This window comes from Convolutriloba macropyga, chromosome 14, assembly GCF_964194025.1.
Source record: "Convolutriloba macropyga chromosome 14, txConMacr16.3, whole genome shotgun sequence".
NCBI classification, from domain to species: Eukaryota; Metazoa; Xenacoelomorpha; order Acoela; family Convolutidae; genus Convolutriloba; species Convolutriloba macropyga.
Window position 1 is genome coordinate 13,511,647 of NC_134481.1, and position 22,103 is coordinate 13,533,749.

The following is a 22,103-nucleotide window of genomic DNA, read 5'->3' on the forward strand; positions in this document are numbered from 1 at the left end:
TAATTGTAGTTCACATCGTTTCTTATGGAAAGCCATCTAAGTTCATCAATTGAGTCAAAAATATGCACTAATGGCATACCAAATAGTTTTTTTGCAACAGGTGGTTTTTATTTTTATTAGCAATACTTATAGAATTGGCCTTTCCTTTGTCGAAAATATCACTACAATTTTTTAAAAATGAATATATTATAGCAAAATTAAGAAGTTTAAAGATAATTAAAACCATTCTCTGATCAGACTATTTTGAGCGCACTTGCGCCTGATCAAATTTCAGGCGCACAATAATTTGATCAGCAGTGAATTTTAAGCACACCATAGTCTGGTCAGAGATATTTTTAAGAGCACAAAGGTCTGAACAATGGTCTGGACTTGGGCTTGGCGAGGGTCGCACAAAAGTTTGAACAATGGTCAGGATATACATCGGATCAGTGGTAACATTAGTCTGGGAAGCTCCGATCAGTGGGTTTCAAGCGAAGTTCCGGTGCACAAGTTTTAGAGCACACAGATGTTACTTCGGTCGGGGATGGTCTGATCAGTGATCACTTCCTTCTGGCACCTCAACCAGGGATTAGATAATTTCACCTTACTTCAGATAAAGAGGGGGCAAAAATTATCTATGGTACCATCCAGAACGTTATGCAATCCCAAGTTACAAAGAGCGCACCACGCCCGCAGTAACTCAATAAGTAAAAATATGCACCCGCGAAGCTAGGGGCACAAACGGGTAAGATCCAATTGTTTTCATATTAAAATAGTACACAATATCATTATTTTTTTTAAAAAAAGCACTTACAAACTTTGAGGACACATAATTTTGATTATTTCCATCTCACTATAATCTAAACTGATCGAATTTTTTTCTTTATCTGCTGTGGAAATGAAGCAATGAATAAAATTTAAGCTCGTGGTTTCACTGTCGTGAGATGCATAGAGTAGAAAAACTGATTCAATTTACATGTACTTTAGCAACTCGTTGGCAGGTAGCGACAACCACTGAGAACTCTAAACGCCTTTAAAATTTTCTTTGGATTTTGAAGTACTGGGTGGAATTTATGTGATTGGTATTGGCCTAATTTCCAAAAACTAATAACTCTGAAAAATATAAAGGTCTGCAAAATTTTTGCCCAAAGTCCCACACACTCTTATTGAGAGCTCTTTTTAGATCACTCAAATATCGAGTAGTCACGCTTGAAAAAATCACAAGATCAGTTAAATAGACATATGAAAAATCTTTCCTTTCTATTGCGAGCATTTAAAAACCATTTGCACCCAAAACTTGTTGAATTGTGACAGTGACTATTTTGGTATACATCTGCCCGGTAAAGTACCTAAATAAAACTAACTCAGATTGAAATCATTTCAAAAAATGCAGGAGTCTGGTAATGGTTGAGTACTTTTTTGCATATTGCTTAAGGTTTTTACATATAACAGTCGGACTAGCCCCATATTTCTGTATTTTGGACTCAAAACAAGAAAAAATTAGGATTTTCATAATCAGCCAGCCAGCATTATCAACTATTTTGATTTCTATTCTTTGAGGAATATTAAAACTTTTATATATTTAAAAAACGCACACATATTTTTGAGGCTACATGGTTTTCATTAAATCCATCTCTTCCATTTTTCCTCTCATGTTTTAAACTCAATTGTTCCATTTTTTTTTCTTCACCTGGTTTGTTAATGAAAAAACTAAAAACCATCGTGCAATAATATATATATATATATATATATATATATATATATATATATATATATATTTCTCGCAACACCAGCGTTTCTGTTAAACTGTACTCTTTCTGCGGGTGAGAATTTTTTTTTGCTTATTTTATCTGAAATTGGATTGATGGTTTTATGCTGGTAACAGGTTTAAAAAAACAAAATCAACTTTTTAAAAACCAAGATCACTGCAATAGCTATGCTCAGCTTATAGCTTCGCAGTTTCACAAAGAAACCGGGAACGTCTTGATCAGAACTTTTCTGAACCAAACTTACACTGGTCACAGAACTGTCCATCATAAGTGGGTCTGCACTTGCAGAAGAACCGGTTCCAACCCTCATAACACACCCCTCTACCCTGTGAACAACTGGCATGGTTCTCCTCACACTTATCTGTCCTGTCATCACAGCCCAGCCGTACATTATTACCCCCTGTGGGGTACCGGATGTTGCCCGGATTCGGGGGGCTGTCATACTGGCTCAGGTATGTTGGCACGAGGGAGTTTAAGTTGATCGAAGTTTGTTTGATTGAGACATCTTTCAGACACCCGATGAATGGCAGCCGTCGAGATACTGCGAACAGAAAAATACAATTAGTTAACAAATTTGACCCCCTCCCTACCCTCCAACCCCCGACGCTCCCCCTCCCCCGCCCCCCGCCCGCCTACAAGTCATAGTTTAACTATCCCCAAAGCTCTTCATGATCGTATATGATTCCTTATTGTTCTACAAACATTTTTTGTGGTTCTCCTTCCACACAAGATCAGATATGGGTTTCTTGTTGACCCATAAAAGATCATTTGCGTAGTTAAATATTATCCGTTTAAACACAATATATGATTCTTACCGGTTGCGGAAAGAAACCCCCACGGAAAAAAACCACTTCATTTTAGATAGGAAAAAAATCCCCACGGAAATAAACCCCCATGGAAATAAACCCCCATGGAAATAAACCCCCATGGAAATAAACCCCCACGGAAATAAACCCCCACGGAAATAAACCCCCATGGAAATAAACCCCCACTTTACTATAAAAGAACTGTGCATTTAGCGCCTTTGGCCATGCCTTGCGGGCCATGGCCATGCATCAGCGGCCCGTGGGACTTGATATGAAACTATCACAACCGAACAAACTATCAGAACCAAAATTCAATTTTAAAATGGGGGTTTATTTCCGTGGGGGTTTATTTCCGTGGGGGTTATTTTCCGTGGGGGTTTACTTCCTATCTAAAGTTAATTGGGGGTTTATTTCCTAGACCCGATTCTTACTATTCATTGCAAGATCATATGAAAAAAATTTGTATTGTGCTGTCCGATATTAGTGCAACGAGTATTCCTTTGCGCGCTGAATGGCTTCAAGTTTAAAACTTTTTTCCTAAAACTTTTCAGACAATCATCTTGCAAGATCTTTTCAGATTCTTGCAAGATAAGCGTCCGGATTATGCATCTTGTAGGATCAACCTTAATTGCAAGATAAGCGTTGCAGTTCGTCTGGGGTATAAATGTTCCTTGTATGATTGCCAGCGATGTTCATTTTGCCCCGGGTTCGTAGCAAAATGTTTGAGCGAGCTCAGTTATAGCCTCCTATCTGCAAATAAATGGATAACTCACCTGAGTAAAGCTCTTTAGGAAATAAGATATCATTCTCCAACGCCCCAGTGTAGGTCAGGGTTCCTCCTAGAAACAGACGACCCCCTGTGTGAAGCACCCCGGTCAGCTGGCGACTGAACTCGCCCTCTGAGGTGTAATTCTGGACACCATCTAGCCTCTCGGCCACTCTGGTGATATTCAGGGAGTACCTGGGACCATCTCTGTGGAAACTCACCTTCCGCCAGTTCCCGTCCGAATTCCAAACTCTAAAGTTTAATTATATTATTTTTCAGATTATTTGTGCTTTTCAAGAGAAACTTTAAACTTTAGTTTCAAATATTGGGGTAGAATCAACAAGCAACTCAAAAATTGAATATCTGCCAGTTTTCAGTGACGAAATCTCCTCAGTTTGAAAACAAATTAAACACAAACTATATTTAAATAAATGGCATCAAAAAAAATTTTTGATAAAAAATTTTGGAATCATATAAAAAACAATTTTTCCAGAACCACATATGATTGTCTATTTTTTTGTTCAAAAATTAATAATGCACAAAGTTTTTTCGGTTATAATCTTTGTTTGTTTTTGTTTTTTTAATTAGGCACCAAATTGAAAAAAAAAACAGCTTTTAATCTTAATAATTGAAGACAAGATAAAAACTGATAGATGAAACCAGACCGGGCAGCTGAAGTGTTTTCCCATAGTATTTTTTGTAATTTATCCCTAAAAAGAACTCAATACCAAAAAATAAATGTCAAGTTATTAAAATTTCTGTAAACAAATTGATCTATCTGTTATCAATCTTTAAATAAATCAAAATAAATGTTTTCGTCAATCAAAAAGCAAATTTTCACCGATTTTTACCTCAGAAACGGCAATAATCAATTGTCGAACGATGAGCTGAACAATTATAGCATTTACGTACACAGGATAATAAAAATGAATACTGTGCGTTGTGAGAAAACAAAAAAGGAAATAAAAAATTGCTGATACATATTCAGAAAACTTTAGCTATCCAATCTTTTACTCAGACAGAAAAAAAATTAAAACAAATTCTAAACGCTGACTATATAGATCATAATAGCTACTGCAACATAAATGGCGAATTGCTCATTTAAATTTATAGTTTGTGAGATTAATTTTTAAGTACTTCAATGAAAAAAAAATAGGTTATAGCAATTATCTTTTGTATCAAAAATTGGAATCATTTGTTGTTATTGCTGTGAGTGTTTTTTTGAACAAATTTTTAAACGATAAAAAATTTAGACTCAGAGCCTTGGGTTATAAGGTTTTCAATAATAGCTTACAAACACATGGTTTTGAAGGAAAATTGTTGGCTATCATCTTTTTATCAGCATTTTATTTCATTTTATTCGATTAGTCTACGGCCCAATCTGTCATTCTGGTTTTCGGATCGGTTTTGCGGTAACTGATTATTTTCAAACTTTGGGAAATTCTGAAAATTTTTTTATAGAATTAGAACAATCTGCGACAGTATAACTTTTGGAGAATGCGAAAACATTTAAAACTGTTCCAAATAATTGGAATTAGATGCTGAAGTGTTTGGCCGGCTTCCTTTAAAAATGAGAATCTGATAAGTCAGTGGGGCAGTGATTACAAAATTTATTAGTTAGCTGCGCTTTTTTTTCAGACTGGAAAAATTTTCTTTGTTTGCTCCAAATTTTATTCAAAATATCTTTCCCTTGAGAGAAAAAAAATAGTCTTCCGGCCAATAGGTTCTGAAACATAAGTAAAAAACTGATTTTTAAGCATTCTGCCGGGGAAAAAGTATAAAATTGAGGAGCGTTGATATTCACTAACCTAACGCATGGCAAAAAAAATTCAACCCCTTCGCTCTGAAATTGAGTGAATATTAACGTCGTCAAAAAGTGGTTCACTCCACTTTGCTTCGCAACCCATAAATGTTTTAAATTTTAGTAATCAACAGCACTTCAACAGAAATCATTTCCAAAATAGCTAATATAGAATTAAAAGCTTGCTTTGAAATTGCAATTTATCTGCTAAATTTGAATTATTTGAAGGGAATCAGACTGCAAAAAAAACACGTTCCCTTCTTTTTCAATGAGTAACCAGTATCTCAATTGAACAAGTGTTATATCTCAAGTTTTTTCCATGGATCTTTGTGCGCCCCAGTACGTTATGCGCCCCCCCCCCCCCCCAGTTACAGAGCACGTGCCATTACAAAGTAATTAAATATGTAAAAATTTGACACGTGCGTCTGGGGGGGTGCAAATAATATGCACCCACTAAGCTGGAGAGGGGCGGCAGAAACGGAAAAGATCCTTTTTCATTTTGCACTACTATGAAGAAATAAAAATACACTTAGTTTACAAAAGAAACGTCTGATTAATCAAATTTCGATCAAGTTTTTGCTACATTATTTTTTTCGAATTCATTGTATCTAATTCTTTCCAAATTATGTAAATGGTGGTGCTCCAAAAACAATGGAGATAAAACAATTTGAAAGTATCTTACAAGATAACCCTCCAACTTCTCGACTTTGTGATCTGTCAAATTAGTCTTTTATAATTAAAATTCCTATCTTGATATCAAGTAAAAAAATCATAATTTTAATGCTGACTGATTTCCAAACCCGTGAAAGACAAGGGGCCCAGTTTAACTGGTTCACCACAAATAGAAAACAAAAACGTTTTTGGAATTCTATACAAATCACAGGCCGAAATTTTCGTTTCGCATGTGTGTACAAGAAATGATCAAAAATAAATTGCGGACATACAGAGTGTTATATTTAAACAAAAGAGAGCTTAATTAAAAGCAAAAAACTTACTTTAACAAAGAGCTTGTGAAAATTTTGGGCTTATACAGTGACTCCCTTGCCCGAAAAACAATTCAATATTTCCAATTAATTTTGAGTGAAATGTATTTTACAAACTGATTTTATAACAGAAGCAGACTGTTAAAATAAGTGAAACATTCAAGTGACTAAATGTATAATCAGCTGACTTTCATAAAAAGAGCGGGCAAAAAAATTTCAAATTTTTTTGTTGCTAAACATGCACCACAAGACCTCTCATGTCGTTTATTTTCGCTTGCTTTGCTAAACTGGACCGAATTGCTGAAGTGATCTGCTAATGAACTCAATCACAGTCAACGGCATTATAAAAATGAAAGTTAGAACAAGTGTATCAATTATTGATAATAATCATAAATTGTTTTATGTAGTCAACATTATCACAATTTAATCACAGATTTACGCGAAAAAAAAAATTTGACTACAGAGAGAGAGACCTCTATTGGGCCAAAGACGCGTTCTCACGTGTCACTGAGGATTAGATAATTTAACAGCTTGTACTTAATTAACGCTTGAAATTGTTTAAGAATAGTTTTAGAAAAAACATTGAAGAGGGTATAAACCTAAAATCAAGATTTTGGAAAATTAACAAACTGTAATTCGATACTGTTGCTATCATTTCATGGTTTGCTAAAACATAGCTATCTCGAAGATTGACAAAAAATTTGAATTGCGTTTCTGTGAAGTCAGTTGCATCTTGCCATATCAACGAGTAAAAAAACTTGTAGACATTGAAGAAACTACGCTGCACGAACCTCAATTGAAAATTTGTAGAGCAGCTTATTGTCGATTGCATTTATTTGCACTTTTGTTTAGCTGACTTTGCTTCTTCCAAAAAAAATTAAATAATGTGATTTAGCGACTCAATGGCATTATTCCCTCGAAATGTTTGACCAATAGTTTTGCCGGTTCATTTAAAGTTAAATTGGTTGATAGATTTTGTTTTGTTCTCAAAAATGGCTACCTCTTTCAAATTTCGTTTTTGAAAAAATGATTCTAATTGATCTGTTCAATTTACAGTCAGTTCGTTTCAATTTAGCCGTAGTTGTTAATCCGTAGACCAAAACACCATATCGAACAACTGGTTGAACATATCATTTTTATGCTCTAATCAACTCTGATTTATAGTCAGTACTTTCCTTAGTCTGTAGAAAATTTAGGCAAAATTGTTCAGTTTGTTGTCTATTTTTGTTATGTGCTCCTTGAAGTTCAATTAAACAACAAGTTGCACGCCAAAATACCTAAAACTCTCCACATTTAAAATTTCTCTATAATTGAAATTTTTGAAATTAACATTGTGTGCATCTTTTGCGATACAAATACGCTCGAAAGTCTAAAATTTAACGAGCTCTGATGTATGATGCAAAAGTCACATTCAAGAAATTCAGAGCATGTTTTTTAATTTTAAATGATTTAGCTGCTTGATTTCAAATTTGTAGGCTTCTAAATTTTCTATAAGTCTGCCTTTTCAAAAATTTTGACATAGTTTTGTTTTTTAAGTTATTGAAGAGCTGAGCTTTTCCGGTTAAAAAATAATTCCTCGGCCTAATATATCCAAAATTTTGAAAATACCTGACTCTAGAATACAAGTAGTTTAATTATACTTGACCTCTATGGAGGAAAATTTTGGGCAATTGAAGCTTTGAGATGGGTTTTGACTATTACGCAGGCAGCTATTTAAGGTGCCCACTTACCCTGGTTGGGATATTCGTTGTCTGGCGATGGGTGAATGTTGCACCTTGACAACCAGGAACAGTTGACCTTCCCACAGTTCGAATGCGAGGATGCCATGGGAGGGGGAGGCATAGAGACCACTGGAGGGAGGGGGAATCGACAGGATCAAACCACTCGGCTCATTTGTCCTAAAATCACAAAGAAAATAAGGGTATTTCCCATTATAGCCCCCCCCCCCCCAGCTTAGTGGTCAGATAACCTATAGCAATCCCCGCCCCAATCATGGTAATTATACCATAATGGGGGGCTATAATTTCATGGGGGCGCTATAATGAGAAAGACCCGAAAATATACATCACAAATACTTAAAACCATTCATTGTTTTGATGAGAGCCCTAGTCGATACCTGGAATCTATGAAAAGACCTATTAACTCCAGTTGGGGGGGGGGGGGTAAATATTGAATTAAATTACACGGTCGAGGACCCTAGTTAAGTTCGATGCTAATTCTTTCCATATGTCCAGCCAAATTCTTTTCATATGCAAAAATGAGGCAAGCTAAAATTTCCGACAACATCTGGGTTCGATCTCGTGACCTTCCCAATGCTTAGCCAATTGCGCTACATGTCCTTAACTTTGAAGGAAATTGAAAACAAGTCATTATAACGGTCGCGAGCGTAATTCCATGACATGTTTTACTGTCCAGCCAAATGCCAGAACACCTTTATAGTCCAGCCAAAATCCAGGACGTATGTTTTAGTTCCAGCCAAATTCAAGGACATTACATAAGGTCCAGACAAATTCTTTTCATACCCAATATCTGTCGAGGACAGTCTTTTCATACCTTAAGTCTGTCGAGGACGGTCTTGTAATATTTCCAGGTCCCGACTAGGGCGGTGTTTATAGTTCTGGAATGGTCTGATCAGAGGGCAAATTTATTTCTCGAATATGGTCAGATCCCCCCTAGAAAAACCCAGGTTGAGGTGCGCCACCCAAGCTAGCTGAGCTACCCAAGTTACCCAATCTATATCCGACGGATATGGTTTATGTACAGGGGGCAAAGCATGACCCATCGGAAGAGTCAGGAAGCTATTTTACGGTCTGGATATCTAGGTCAGAGACCCATCAAATGTCTGGATAGTCTGATGAGATCAGAGCTCAAGTACACTGTGGATAATTTTTATGCATTCTAGGCATTTATCTCTTTGACACCAAAATTTGGGAACGTTTCCAATTTTTGCTCAATTCCCACGATCTGCTACGGTTTGGTTTTGTTATTTGTAAATATTGCAATCATTCGTTCATTCGAAAGAAAGCTTTATATGAAAATAAGAGCTGACAATTAAATCAAACATTGTAGTTTTGTTGCAAAAACTCTTTGCTTGATTTTAGAAAAGAAATTTTATCAAAACATTTGTAAAAGTTAACATTAGAAGATGACGTTTTTACCACTTAAATTATAAATCCGGTTTCTGGGAAACAGTGAGAAAGGCCAACAGTATTGTTTGCAGTATTTTGAAATTTTCATTGCTCCCCATTGATTTCGGAATATTTCTTAAGTAATATTTCATACAACTCTTATAACTTGTTACAAGATAAAAACTCTTTTTCCTGAATTATTTTCTTATACAATGCTAATCAGAAAAACTTAGACTCCAGGACTATTTTACCTTTTTGGATCCCATAAAATAACTATAAAAAACGTATGCGCACAAAAAGTTTAGGTATGTGGCTTATGAGCTTATCTGAGTGACGTTTTCTTAATTTTTTGTTCAAAAACATTGAAAATTCTTTCTTGCTAAAAATTCCTTCAGAGTATCGACAACAGTAGCCTAACAAAAAAATGGTATCAGAAGATTTTTTTTAAATTGCGTTATTAGTTTACATGCATTCGGTCTAAAAACTATGAGCAGTTGTCAGTCAATAATTTGATGCTTAATAAAGCGCAATTTATATTAAAGAACCAATAGGATTTTGAGTTTAAGATCTCAAACATCATAACTGAAGGAAAAAAAATCAATTTCCATGCCGTATAGCTAGGGACTTCAAATGGTAGCTTGTATTATATCATAAAAGCAGGGTTTTCCAACATAGATCTGGTCAGATCTTATACGGTAAAATATTTATTTTTTTTTGTAGAATTTTCATCGTATAATGCAAAATTCAAATCGCGTTCGACCTGATAAAATTGAAATTGTATCTCGCAATCCCTGACAGATGAAACTCGAGAATATAATACGTTCGTACTATAATATGATACGTTCGTAATACGTTCGTAATACGTTCGTAATATAATATACGTTCGTACTTAAAATCATCTAGGACGATTGCCTCAGGAAAATTTCTTACCATGCTAATTGGTTTAAAAACACTCACAAAATCGCCAGAATTGCCAATTAGATAAAATGCGAAGGACGCCAATACTGACTTCAATCAAAACACATAAGAAACTTTTAAATTTTCAACATCTATATTTGGTGTTTAGTCTTGATTAATGACATTACTGAATCTCTTTTTTTGTTTTTCATCTGAAACACAAAATAATTAACAAAATTAACCCTGAGAAACAAAATCGGCTCATTTTTCCTCGCATTGATTTTTTTGCATTTAATGCATAGTGAAAAAAGTTTATCTTTTTTTATGCTTTCCAACGCCAATAACTGTTTTTGTCAATTTTGTTAAATAGGAGAAATAACCTGCAAAATTTTTTCTTCACACTACTTTCCCTATTTCATTGCACAGCGATAACGTTAGATAGCAGGCATAATAAGGGAAAGATTATAGCAACTCAGGTAACAGTCCATTAGCACTAAATATCTAAAAATTGCAGTTTTGAATTGAAAGTTCCAAGTTTTAACTTGAACTTTTAGATATTTAGTGCTACTTGACCCTTACCTGAGTAGTTATAATCTTTCCCAAATTGGCTTGTTTTCTAAAGTTTTCGCGGTGCGATGAAATAGGGAAAATAGTGCTGGGAAAAAATTCTTTCAGGTTCTTTTTTCTATTTAACAGAATTGACAAAACCAAATCTATTTACAAATTACAAATCCAACAATTTTTAAACAATGCTTAAGTTTTTGCTATTGCTCATAATCAAGTAGTCTAAAAACATTGAGTTTAAAAGAAGGACTCATTCCTGTTCACTATTGAGAAAGAGAGACAGCAAAAAACTAATAAACATGATTTGTGCTCTTTTAATAGATTATAGAGTTATAATGAGTGTTACTTTTCAGAGCTTTTTCTTTTGAATTGTCTGCCAAGTACTCAACATTTTTTTTGCTTAGCTTTTGCACACAATTGGGGTCCATAAACTTGTCAGCATCTAATACCGCAACTCGTTCTCAGAAATTTATTGTGGCAGCTGATTTTTTTAATCAAAATCATAACTACAGACAAAATTGACAAGCAAATGTTTTCGGCAATCTTTTTCTGAAGTATCGCATTAAGAGAATTTAACTTTTCCATAGAGTTGAAATTTCCATTGAAGGACAAATTTTCATTGAAGGACGAATTTCTATTCTAAAACACAATTGAAAGTTTGTTTTCCTGGGAAAAAACAATAAGAAGCTGAAAAATGGCTGGTATTTAGTTGAGGCAGAGCACTATCTTCATTTAGTGAGTCAAAAAAAGACAGTTCCATACTGAGCAAATAAAAATTATTATCCAAAAGTTGGTAGCGAACTTCGTGTACCTGGAAACCTTTTCTTGAGATACATGACCTAAGATTTTCGGGAGAGATTGAAAACGCTCCATAAAAAAGGAAAAAAAAAACGTTCATTGCAATTTCAAAAGATGTTATTTTATTTTGCATTGATTGCGCAACATCATTTTATATAATTATTCACTAACTGATAAACTAACTGTCATCATTGATTTTAACTGTTCAACAAACAATAAACTCTTTTGAACATCCAACTTCGATAAAAGTTGCCAATAATATTTGAAGACCAATTTCCTTACGACGACAACAAACTTTACCAACTGTCGAAAACGCACTTGATGAAGAAACCTAGTTACCGCTTGATTGAAATTTTTTGATGCTGCTGATTTTTTAAAAATATAGAAACTAAATTAGCGTCTTAAGTTCCTTAAAACATTAATGGAACTTATAAATTACTTAAAATCTTTGCCTAGCACCAATGTAAAGTTGCTGTCAAAAAATTGGTTACAATTTTTATGTATTTTAAATCACGCATCAAATCATCATTGTTTTCAGTTAGATAAAATGTGATGGACGCCGTTAAAATTCTAAGACATTGTTTAATACTTACGGACTTAGTTTTGTATGTAGTCTCGATTTCTGACATTGTAAGCCTATTATGAAAGACATAAAAATTTTTAGTATTGGCTTCAAATTTGTTACCGGAGATTAAAAAAACCTTAGCTTTAAAAAACGTCGATTAAATAATTTGAAATGACTCATGACCGAGCTTTATAGGTTTTCCAAATTTTTCTTCATATCGGATTTGCCAGTGACGTTTTTCACTATATTGCGTAATTTTGTTCGAATGCATTCAATAAATGAACACCATGATGCACTATAAATTGAATCAGTAAGAGAAGCAAATCGGAACAGATGTTAACAACTTGACTTGAGTCCCCAAAACGTATGTTCCGAAAAAAAGATAAATTAAGAAAAAAAAGCATGACAAATCTCTTACTACTCTAGAAAAAATCTAACAAAAATGGGAACTACTTGGATTCGCATCTAAACCTAAATATCAGTAACAGGCAAACAAACAAAAATAAAACAGTTAAGCTTTTTTTGGGTTGTTGTTAGTTTATTGAGAGCATTACTTGACACATACGAGACGTGCAGCAGCTAAACAAAATTCACCATCAATAAAAAATGAAAAAAAAAATTGAAAAAAAAAAATCTTCAAAACACCTTTTAATTCAACTCAAGAACCCTGCTGCAAGCTCAACAAAAATTCATTGTTCACATGCAGTAAAAATCTTTTATATAAGAAAACCTACAAATGACTAAAATCTCTGAAAACTCTAACGTCAGTAAACTTGAAATGTCGAATTCAAGAAGTCGTACGAACAATAAATGTTTTGCAAACGTCAAAAATTTCATTTAAATTTGAGTAAGATTTTGTTGCCACTAATTGGACAAACAAGAGTGCGATTTCTAAGCCCTGGTCAAGTGGAGAGCGGGTGTAAAATTTAAAAAAAATTGGTAATAAATGCGCTGGTAAGGCTGAAATTATGTTAGAAAGTTGCTAAACGGGCTGAAAGTACTGAAAATTTAAGTAGTTTAGGTGTTGAATAGGTGTTGAATATATTGACGGAAAATTTTGGCACTTATCAACGCATTTCTCTCAGAAATGTACAACATTTTTCAAAAGCTCTTCTACAAAATTCAACGACATCCCAAATTTCTGAACACTGCGCTTTCAACACATGCCTTACCTGGTTCAAGCACATTTGCCACAAAAATTTAGCCAACTTTTCAGCACGTGACCTGCATAAAAAACAATTTAAAAATGTCAGTACATTTCTCACATAATTTAAGCACTTCTGAAAAAGTGTTAAATTCAAGTTATAGAACAATCCTTCGTAAAAAATCCCCATATTTCCTCCACAAATCAACTGATGCCCAGTGAAATGAAACTTGATAGCCTTGATAAGAAACATACTTAATCTTGGAAAATCTTGCCAAGATCTTGTCATGTTACATGGCAAGATAAAATCAAGATATGTACGATCTTCCAAGATCTTTGCATTTGTGTCAAGAAACAAGATCTTGGCAAGATTTCCCAGAAAGATTAACCATGACATGGCAAGACGTACCAAGTAAAAAAAAAATCAATAGCACCCAAAAACATGAAATAGCACGAAATCATAAGATTAAGCAAGAGAATTATCAAGATTTATCAAGAGTTAGCAAGAATTATCCAGAATGTCCAAAAATGCAGCTCCCGTTAGTTTATGAACCAACAAATGCGCCGCTTTTTCCAGTATATTGAAATTTTTGAGTTGATGCTAGCTCGGCATGACTTGGGACCAATCTTTGTTCATTCTACTTTAGAAAACATTTATGAGTTCGTTTTATGTCGAAAAGCGTCTTTGATCCACTTTACCCTCTTTTGTTTACAGACTTTAACATATGTGTTTGTAACCAAACCAATACTAAAAAAGGGGCTTAAAAGATTTAAAAACCGTTGTTTGTGGGTTTAAAACGTATTTTTGTTGATATATGACGAACAGAAACGGAGGAAAAAAAACGTTTGTTTAAATTCGAAAAGTCTTGAGAAGAGCAACTTAAAAATATAATGTCTAGAAAAGAGCAATCACAACACTTTGAATAATTTTTACGCATCTCAATTTCATTGAAATTTTTTTGCCATGGTTTACCATAATCTTGCTAAGTGTCATCAAGAATTTTACTTGATACAGCTTGATAAGATCATGGCAAGATCTTATCAAGATGTACCAAGAATTTTTGTCCTATCAAAATCTTGGTAAGATAATCCATGGTTTGTCAAGACTGTCGAGATCTTGCATGTCTTGGCAAGGTGTATCAAGTTTCGTTTCACTGGGTGCGTACAGAAAGTATTGAAAATATGGTGGTTAAATGCTTAAAGTTGCTTGGATTGGGTACAAAAGTGCAGAAGATATGTGGCATGGGGCTAGAAATGAGTCAAGAGCATATTTAAAATATTTAATTTAAGTGGTAAAAATCTTTGTTTTTCTTGTTATAAATTTTGTTCATATCACGAATTAAGACTGTGCTTCAACCATTTCGTTTGCTATTATCAATGAAATTTTACAATGTCTGTTTGAAAAAATGTTTAGCATTTGCGAATGAATCATGAATCATCGAAAGTGTTCTTCTTTGCAGTTAGCGATGATGGTCTGATGGTGGCGGTGTTATGGGATGGGATGGAGGGGGGGGGGGGGTTGAGTTGAGGGTATGAGATGAAATATGCTACTTTTCAATTTTGCCCTTGACTCAAAGTAGGGAGCTTAAAGCGCTTCACCCATTTAGGTATTATGTGAACAAGTAATAGATTTAGTTCACACATATTGTATTTCAATTTGCAAGCAAGTGACCGAAAAAGGAGAGATCAAAATGATCAGTTGGTATAAATTCAGAGGAAGTAGTGCAATTGATGGAAGTCTGGTGTTAAATTGCACCTTGCACATATCGCTTCGTTTACCTCAATTTCCGCAAAATATTTAAATTAATTGACCGTCAGAAAATCGTCTATAAGAAACGTCAGAAAATATTCTATACAACACGTCAGAAATTCAAAATTCAGAAAATCATTCGAAAGAAAAGTCAGAAAATTTTCTGAAACATTTAGAAAATTGTTTAGAAACATAATAACATGCTAAGGAAAATGCGCCAAAACTGCAAAAAAAAAACAAATGGCAGTGAAACGACAAACGGTTTTACTCTGACAAAAAGCGCAACTCTACCAATTTTTAAAGGTAATCGCTTCAACCCAGACATACCTGAACGAAAACTGGATATCCTCTCCGGGAGAAACAGTCCAGTCTAAGTCCACAGCCACCCCGGCAGCTTCTCCCCTGGCTGGGGCCTCAAAGTTGATTGGGTCGTAGCACCTGAGATCCTTCCATTCGCATGAGTCCTCAGGGTACACAGCACCTATGACTTGGGTACTTGAAAGCGTCACAGCTATCTGAAGTATGCTGCTTATCAAGGCTGCCTGAAACGTCAGACTCAGTCACATGTTGGGATTTTGAGACTTTCCCATTTTTAGCACATTTTTAGGGGGCCGAATTCCGGAGTTACATTGCAAGTTCAGACCAAACTTTTGCAAGACAACCTGCCAGTTGCAGATGCCAGTTTGATGTGTGATCTAATGATCACACCCATTTAGACTAAAATCAGTCGTATGATAAGAGCCACCGAGACAATAAAAAACCAAGGTCAAAATTAATGACTCTTTTTGTTCATAAATAGCTATTTCGATTAAAAAAAAGTTAATTAATCACGAATTATCGTCGTTCATGAGCGTTATTTGTGCACGAGTTTGTTTTCCAGACTTTTAATAAGCGTTGTGTGTTGTTGTTGTCTGGATCGCTAGAACAACTGTTTCATTTTATGTTAAAGTAAAAGTTACTAGATCTGGATCTTTCCCATTATATACCCCCCATTATACCCCCGGCTTGATACTGAGATAAAGTAACCCACACCCCCACCCCCTACCTTATCGGAGATACCACATAATGGGGGCTTTAATTTCGTTGGAAGAGTGTATACTCTGATGGACCGAGTTTGATTATTTCATTAAAAATTTGATTGACTTTACCATGTTCAAAAATGGATGTTGGATGGAAAATGTCTTTCAACAATTAAATAGATGAAAACTCGGTTGTTCCTCAATGTTGATTCAAAAAATTAAAAAAACTGCTCATTCACCCTATAATTCCTGAATGCTTCTGCTTTCAAGCGGAAATCATCTGGAATTGTTTCCAGCAAGTTGCTACCAGTCGGTGATTAAAAGTATTTTCTGATGCTCCATTGTCATTCTTTAGGTCAAGGATCCCCGGGCTAGATGGATAATTTTGCAAGTTCCAAAAAATTATGGAAATTAAAACCGATGAAAAATCCTGACAGATACATTAAAAGCGCGAGAATGACAAAACATGATCGCTACAGACATAACGCAACTCAAAGTTGATCATTTGTATTTCAACATTTATTAGAGTATAGAAAAGTTTGGATTATGCAGCCCATCCGTGCTACTAATATCACTTCCAACCATTCGGCATATTAAAATTTTCTGATAATCAGCATAGTTATCAATTAAAGTATCCTTAACGTATTCATGAACGATTATTAACGTAGACCTGTGATCGGTTAATTTATATTTGCAAAAATAGAATTAGAAGGCTGATTTCTAGAAATTGACCAATTTTATCAGGAAAGACCAATTTTATCGGATATAACTCTATAATAGATAGAATGAGAAGAACTTTTTAGGATGGTTAGATGATTCGAAAAAACCTTTAGTTCTTTGACTGATTGTAACGTTTAACTGTTCGACAAAAAATCAAAACTTTTATATGGATGTAGAATGATATTTTGTCCTTGTTATTTGGCATTTCTAATATACGGCATCTTAACTGACTGTGCCTTAATACGTTGTGCATCCCCAAATCAGAACACGTAAAATAGCGCCGTAAATCATTTTGCTATTTGTGGCACGTAAGTCATGGATGTAAGTAATATGCAGCCACTACGTTTACGGGCAAAAACGGAAAAGATCCAAAATTTCCATCACTCAATAATTGTACTTGTTTAGCAAAAGTGTTTATAATTTGAACTTGATTAGGAAAACATATATAAGAAAAAAATATATCTGCTTTAATAAGCTCACCTGAGAGAAATTTTAACGAGCATCGCAAGCTCTGTTGAAAGAAAAAATAACTTTGTACTATTTAAGAGATAGACAGATGAAAACACAACTAAAAGTTTTTTTTCAAAATTTGATTTCAAAATTAAGCTGAGAAAACAAACCACGATGTTGCCAATATGGGCTAGTTTATCTTTCTCTCAAGAAGACTATGAAAAATACCTGAACAATTTTTTTGAGATCGGAAATAGTTTTTCAAGTGTTTTAGCACTGTCGATCTGTCGTGATGTTCCTATACATCTTTGTAAAATTAGCGAAACTGTATTAATTATTCCGATGATTGTGACAATCTCAAGATATTTATCAAGATAGACAAGATAAGCTTTTTGCAACACCTAGTCACGTTTAAGGAAAATTGCAAACCAGGCGATTTTCTTGGAAGAATCCTAAAATTTGATCGATCTTTGCCCAATATTTGTCTAAATTTCAGTAATATCAGTGATCTAACAATCTACAAAAAGCAAAGTCTTTCAGCAGAGAAAATTCAGAACAAAATCAACAAAAGAGCCTAAAAATCATAAAGCAACCAATTGGTCTTTTTAAACCCCGACTTGTAAACTTGTTTTTCCAACTTGTTTATCCTAACTTTTAACTCTCATTTGTACACAAATTCTACTTTATGTGCAAAGCTAACAGTGTGTATCCATGTTGTGCCTCATTTATGGAATTGGTTGAAATATTTCCAAAGTAAACCATACTTAACAAAACAAAAACAGTGAGTGTTTATAAAAATTCAAAATCCAAAGCAGTGATTTTTTAAAATTCAAAGCTGTGCCCTTATTGACTATTATACAAAAAAATATGCAGGAACAGATGCATAAAAAATCATCAATCTTGGTCAAGACTGGATATTATAGAAGAGATTACCTGTATTACAAAAGTCTGACATGTTTAAATGCGCTATCAAAATTCCACAATGCGATCTCGAGATTTGCGATAACTAAGCGCTGTTAAACATACCATTGCCAAGAATTGTGATTTATGGTAGCCCAGTTATCAACAAAGATGAACCAATTGATAATTTATAGATTGACAAGGCGGCTACAATGAGAAAGATTCGAAACTTTTCTCTACATGGACCCAAAAAAATTGTCGGAAACCTGGCAAAATCCCACAAAAAGTTTGCAAGATGGTTTAAGATAACCTACCAGTTGCCGATCCCTGTTTGAAATGTTAATTATTGATCAGAACTATTTGGAGTAAAATTCGATGCATAATGGAACCATCAAGGCAAAAAAGGCCACGACAGAATTTAATTTCTTTATTGATACACTCTCTTTTTTGAATTGTTACATAAGTTTTAAAAAATGCCATTTCGAAATAGTTATTTAATCACTAATTACCCTTTCGGATTACCATTATTTCTAAAGGAGTTGTATTTGCAGACCCAGTGAAACGAAACTTGATACTCCTTGCAATGCCGTGCCATGCAAGATCTTTATCAACCTTCCAAAACTTGAGGCACCTTGTCAAGATCTTGATAGACAAATATTTCTTGGAACACCTTAAGATCTTGACAACATCTCATCAAGATATGTCAAGAAGTCTTCTTGCCGTAACTCGATAAAACCTTGATAATTCTTGACACATAGAAAATTTTTTTTGTAAGCAACCTGGAGTGAGGTGGTGGAACCGAATCCATTTGCCGAGTGTTGTTTTTTGCTGTTTTGTTTTTTCAACGCTAGTCTTTTTTTTAACGTCATGTTACAATTTTTTTTTGGGACCTTAGTGGGGGCCTTCACAGTGGCGGTCCTGTATAAGACGTGTACCATGCTGGCACCCACTTGAATTTTTTATGATGGGAAAAAGCGGCTCATTTGTTGGTTAATAGACTAACGGGAATTGTGTTTTCCGACATTCTTAATAATTCTTGATAATTCTTGCTTAATCTTATAATTTCCTGCTATATCTTGTTTTGGGTGTTATTGAAAATTTAATACTTGATATATATTGATATGTCATCGTCAATCTTTCTTGGAAATTGTGCAGATCTCGTTTCTTGACAGTCATGCAAAGAACTTGCAAATAGGTACATATCTTGATGTTTTCTTGGGAAGTACCATGGCAAGATCTTGGCAAGATTTAACGAGATTAAGTACGTTTCTTATCAAGATGTACCAAGTTTCAGTCCACTGGGGACCTCTAATCAACGTTTTGTTTTCATTTTGCCTTATTGCATAGGGTTGTAAAGGGGGAGGGTAATAATGAGAAAGACCCACTCACTTTGACTTTATTCAAAATGAAAAAGTTGCAACTGTTTCATTTTGAATTAGGTTAAATTGAGTGGGTTTTTCTCATTACTACTACCCTTTACAACCCTATGCCATAAGCTCTTACATAGTAACCCGCACATACCGCCATTATTCGAAATATACAATCATGGGCTTTATTTTCATTGGAGCAGGGGTACATTGCGGGAAACTATTTTGATTATTTTAATTAAAATGTATTGTGTTTACCACGCTCAAAAAAGGAAATTATCGGACAAAATATTTAGACAACTAATTCGTCAAACGAAAACTCAGTTGTATCCCTTGCTTTTGTTTTTCATAACTACACATTTTCCAACATATTCATCACATATTTCCTGAATGTTTGTGTTTTCAAGAGGAAATCATCTGAATTTGCATCCAGCAAGTTGTTACCAGTCTGTGACCAAAAGTAATTTCTGGTGCTATATAGTCATTCATTATGTCAGTCTTATAACTTGGACTAAAGGGATAATTTTGCAAATTCCAAAACTTCATGGACAATAACTCATGAATCATCCTGGTCGATACAATGAAGGCGCGTGAGTGATGAAACAGAATCATTAATGTAGACCTGTGATGTTATATTCACAACCGAGATTTGATATCGTATTGCAAATCAGAGCATACCAATTTCTAACTTGTTTGCGACTTCTTTTCAGAAAAATCCAAACTCAACCAAAAATCAAGGATCAACTTAATAAAGATTCAACATAAACTTTTTAAAAAATGAATAATCAGTGACAGCTACTTTAGTTTTGGAAAAACGGGCAAATTTCCTTAAAATTGTCAGAAGGCTCATTATTTTTCCAAATAAAACAAAAAGTACAACTTTTAATGAACCTGGATTTTGTTATGCTCCTCTAGAGCCCCAGAATAATGCCTGAAACGTTAAAAACAAATAAATATTTTGAACGAAGCCTTTCCAGTTAATTAATATACGCCCAAACTAGCAGGTGGATGCCGATTAGCCAAAATTGACCTTTTTATCTAGAATAGGCAGAAAAGTCCATATAATCAGCACTATTAGCAGAGAGTTTTAGGATGGAGGGAGATTATTCGAAAAATCTAAAATCTTTTTGATTGAATGTAACGCTTAACTATTTTACAATTTTTTCAAATAGAATGATTTTTTGTCCTTGCTATTTGGGTTGTTTAGTTCTTCTATCGTTAAACAATTGTAATGTTTTGACAAAAGTATATACAATTGGGAACTTTTTGGACTAATTAGCTCGACTGAGACAAAATATTAACGAGCTTTTTTGAAATAGGAGAACAGCTCTTTAAATTTTAAATATATTTGAGAAAATTAGTGTCAAATAAAAATTGCATTACTATTAAAAATTACGCGTAGTGTGTTGTCGGACAATTAGACGACATTTTTAATCAATATGCAGTTGTTTTGCGTTCTCTCAGAAATGAATAATACTAGCGAGAAAAAATTCAATTAGATAAGATGTAGTGAAATAATTTCTTGAGATCAGAAGTCCAGGTTTAAATGCCGACCTCTCATGGCCTTCTTATACATTTTTGTACAATTTTTTTTCTTATACAAGATTATTGAAAACATCTTCTTGTCGTGTTCAAGAAAAATTGCGAGACAAAAGCCGGCATTCTAGGAAGAATCCTACTAATTAGTCATTTTTCCTAAATTATTTGTTTAAAATTATTACCATCAGTGTTCTCACAGTGCTCAACATCACGCAAAGGTTTTTGAAAAGAAGAAGTCTTTTGACGAGAAGAAGGCCTTTGAACAAAAGAAGTCGACCAAAAGCGTAAATCACGCATTTGTTTTTTATCCTAACTTAACTTGTTTATCCTAATTTATTCTTCTCACTTGTATCCTAATGCTAGATAGATGCCTTTCGCAAGAATTTTGCTTGATGTTCGTGACATTATGACTACGGTTCTAAAAATTCAAACTTAGAAAATTACGAGAACTATAAATGCTGTTAAACTTACCATTGCCAAAAATTGGTGATTAATGCTCGCACAGTTATAAACGATGATAGACGAATGCTAAAACCATAGTGCCTTGAACTTGTTTATCTTTAAGAAGCTTTAAAAGCCACAGTTAAAGGTAATAACGAAATGGGGCTAAAAATAGGTTTCCAAATTGCAAATAACGTTCAATTGCGCCTCATAGAATCAAAAGTATAAAAAGTTGCAGAACGTATATCGAATAAAGTGTAATGTATAATAAAGATGGGGGTATAATATATTGAAAAAGGTGCAGTGTTTTGTATCCTTGAGTGTTTACAAATCAATTGCTTATGAATTTATTCAAGAAACATTTGAATAGCTAATGAGGTAATGAGGGGACCATATCAATTTCACCCTTAGGTTTGCTTACTCCCTTTTACCCTTGTATTTTCTACCCTTCAATATTACCCACCCGCAGTTTGTTACAAATATACTTCATCATAAAAACCTCTTGAGAACGAAAATAAAGCTCTTATATGTCTTCAGCGTGAAAGTGATAGTTGATAACAATTGCAACGGCTTTTATGGAAAAGATTTTTCCTTATTTCTCGCCGACTAATTCTTTTTTCCGCGATCGAATTTCTTCTCGCTTAGATATCACCCCTGAATAAAAGTGTGATATACTTTTCACTTTTGCAAATTGAAAATTTATTATCGGAGAAAAAG

At 34.2% G+C, this 22,103-nt stretch overlaps 1 protein-coding gene across 5 annotated transcripts in view; it reads right to left on the reverse strand.

Moving 5' to 3' along the window:
- LOC142353355 (neurexin-1-like) overlaps nt 1-22,103 on the reverse strand; it is a 218,456-nt gene that overhangs the window by 86,978 nt on the left and 109,375 nt on the right. For 3 of the 5 annotated variants that reach the window (XM_075405588.1, XM_075405586.1, XM_075405587.1), the window contains 4 exons: nt 15,278-15,492; nt 7,835-8,002; nt 3,328-3,572; nt 1,993-2,289 (listed from right to left, as the gene is read on the reverse strand). In XM_075405588.1, coding sequence (XP_075261703.1) covers nt 1,993-2,289; nt 3,328-3,572; nt 7,835-8,002; nt 15,278-15,492 — 925 coding nt within the window. Of the gene's footprint in view, nt 1-1,992; nt 2,290-3,327; nt 3,573-7,834; nt 8,003-15,277; nt 15,493-21,416; nt 21,796-21,945; nt 21,996-22,103 lie in introns of those variants that run through there. The other 2 variants (XM_075405589.1, XM_075405590.1) reach the window with 2 other exon arrangements.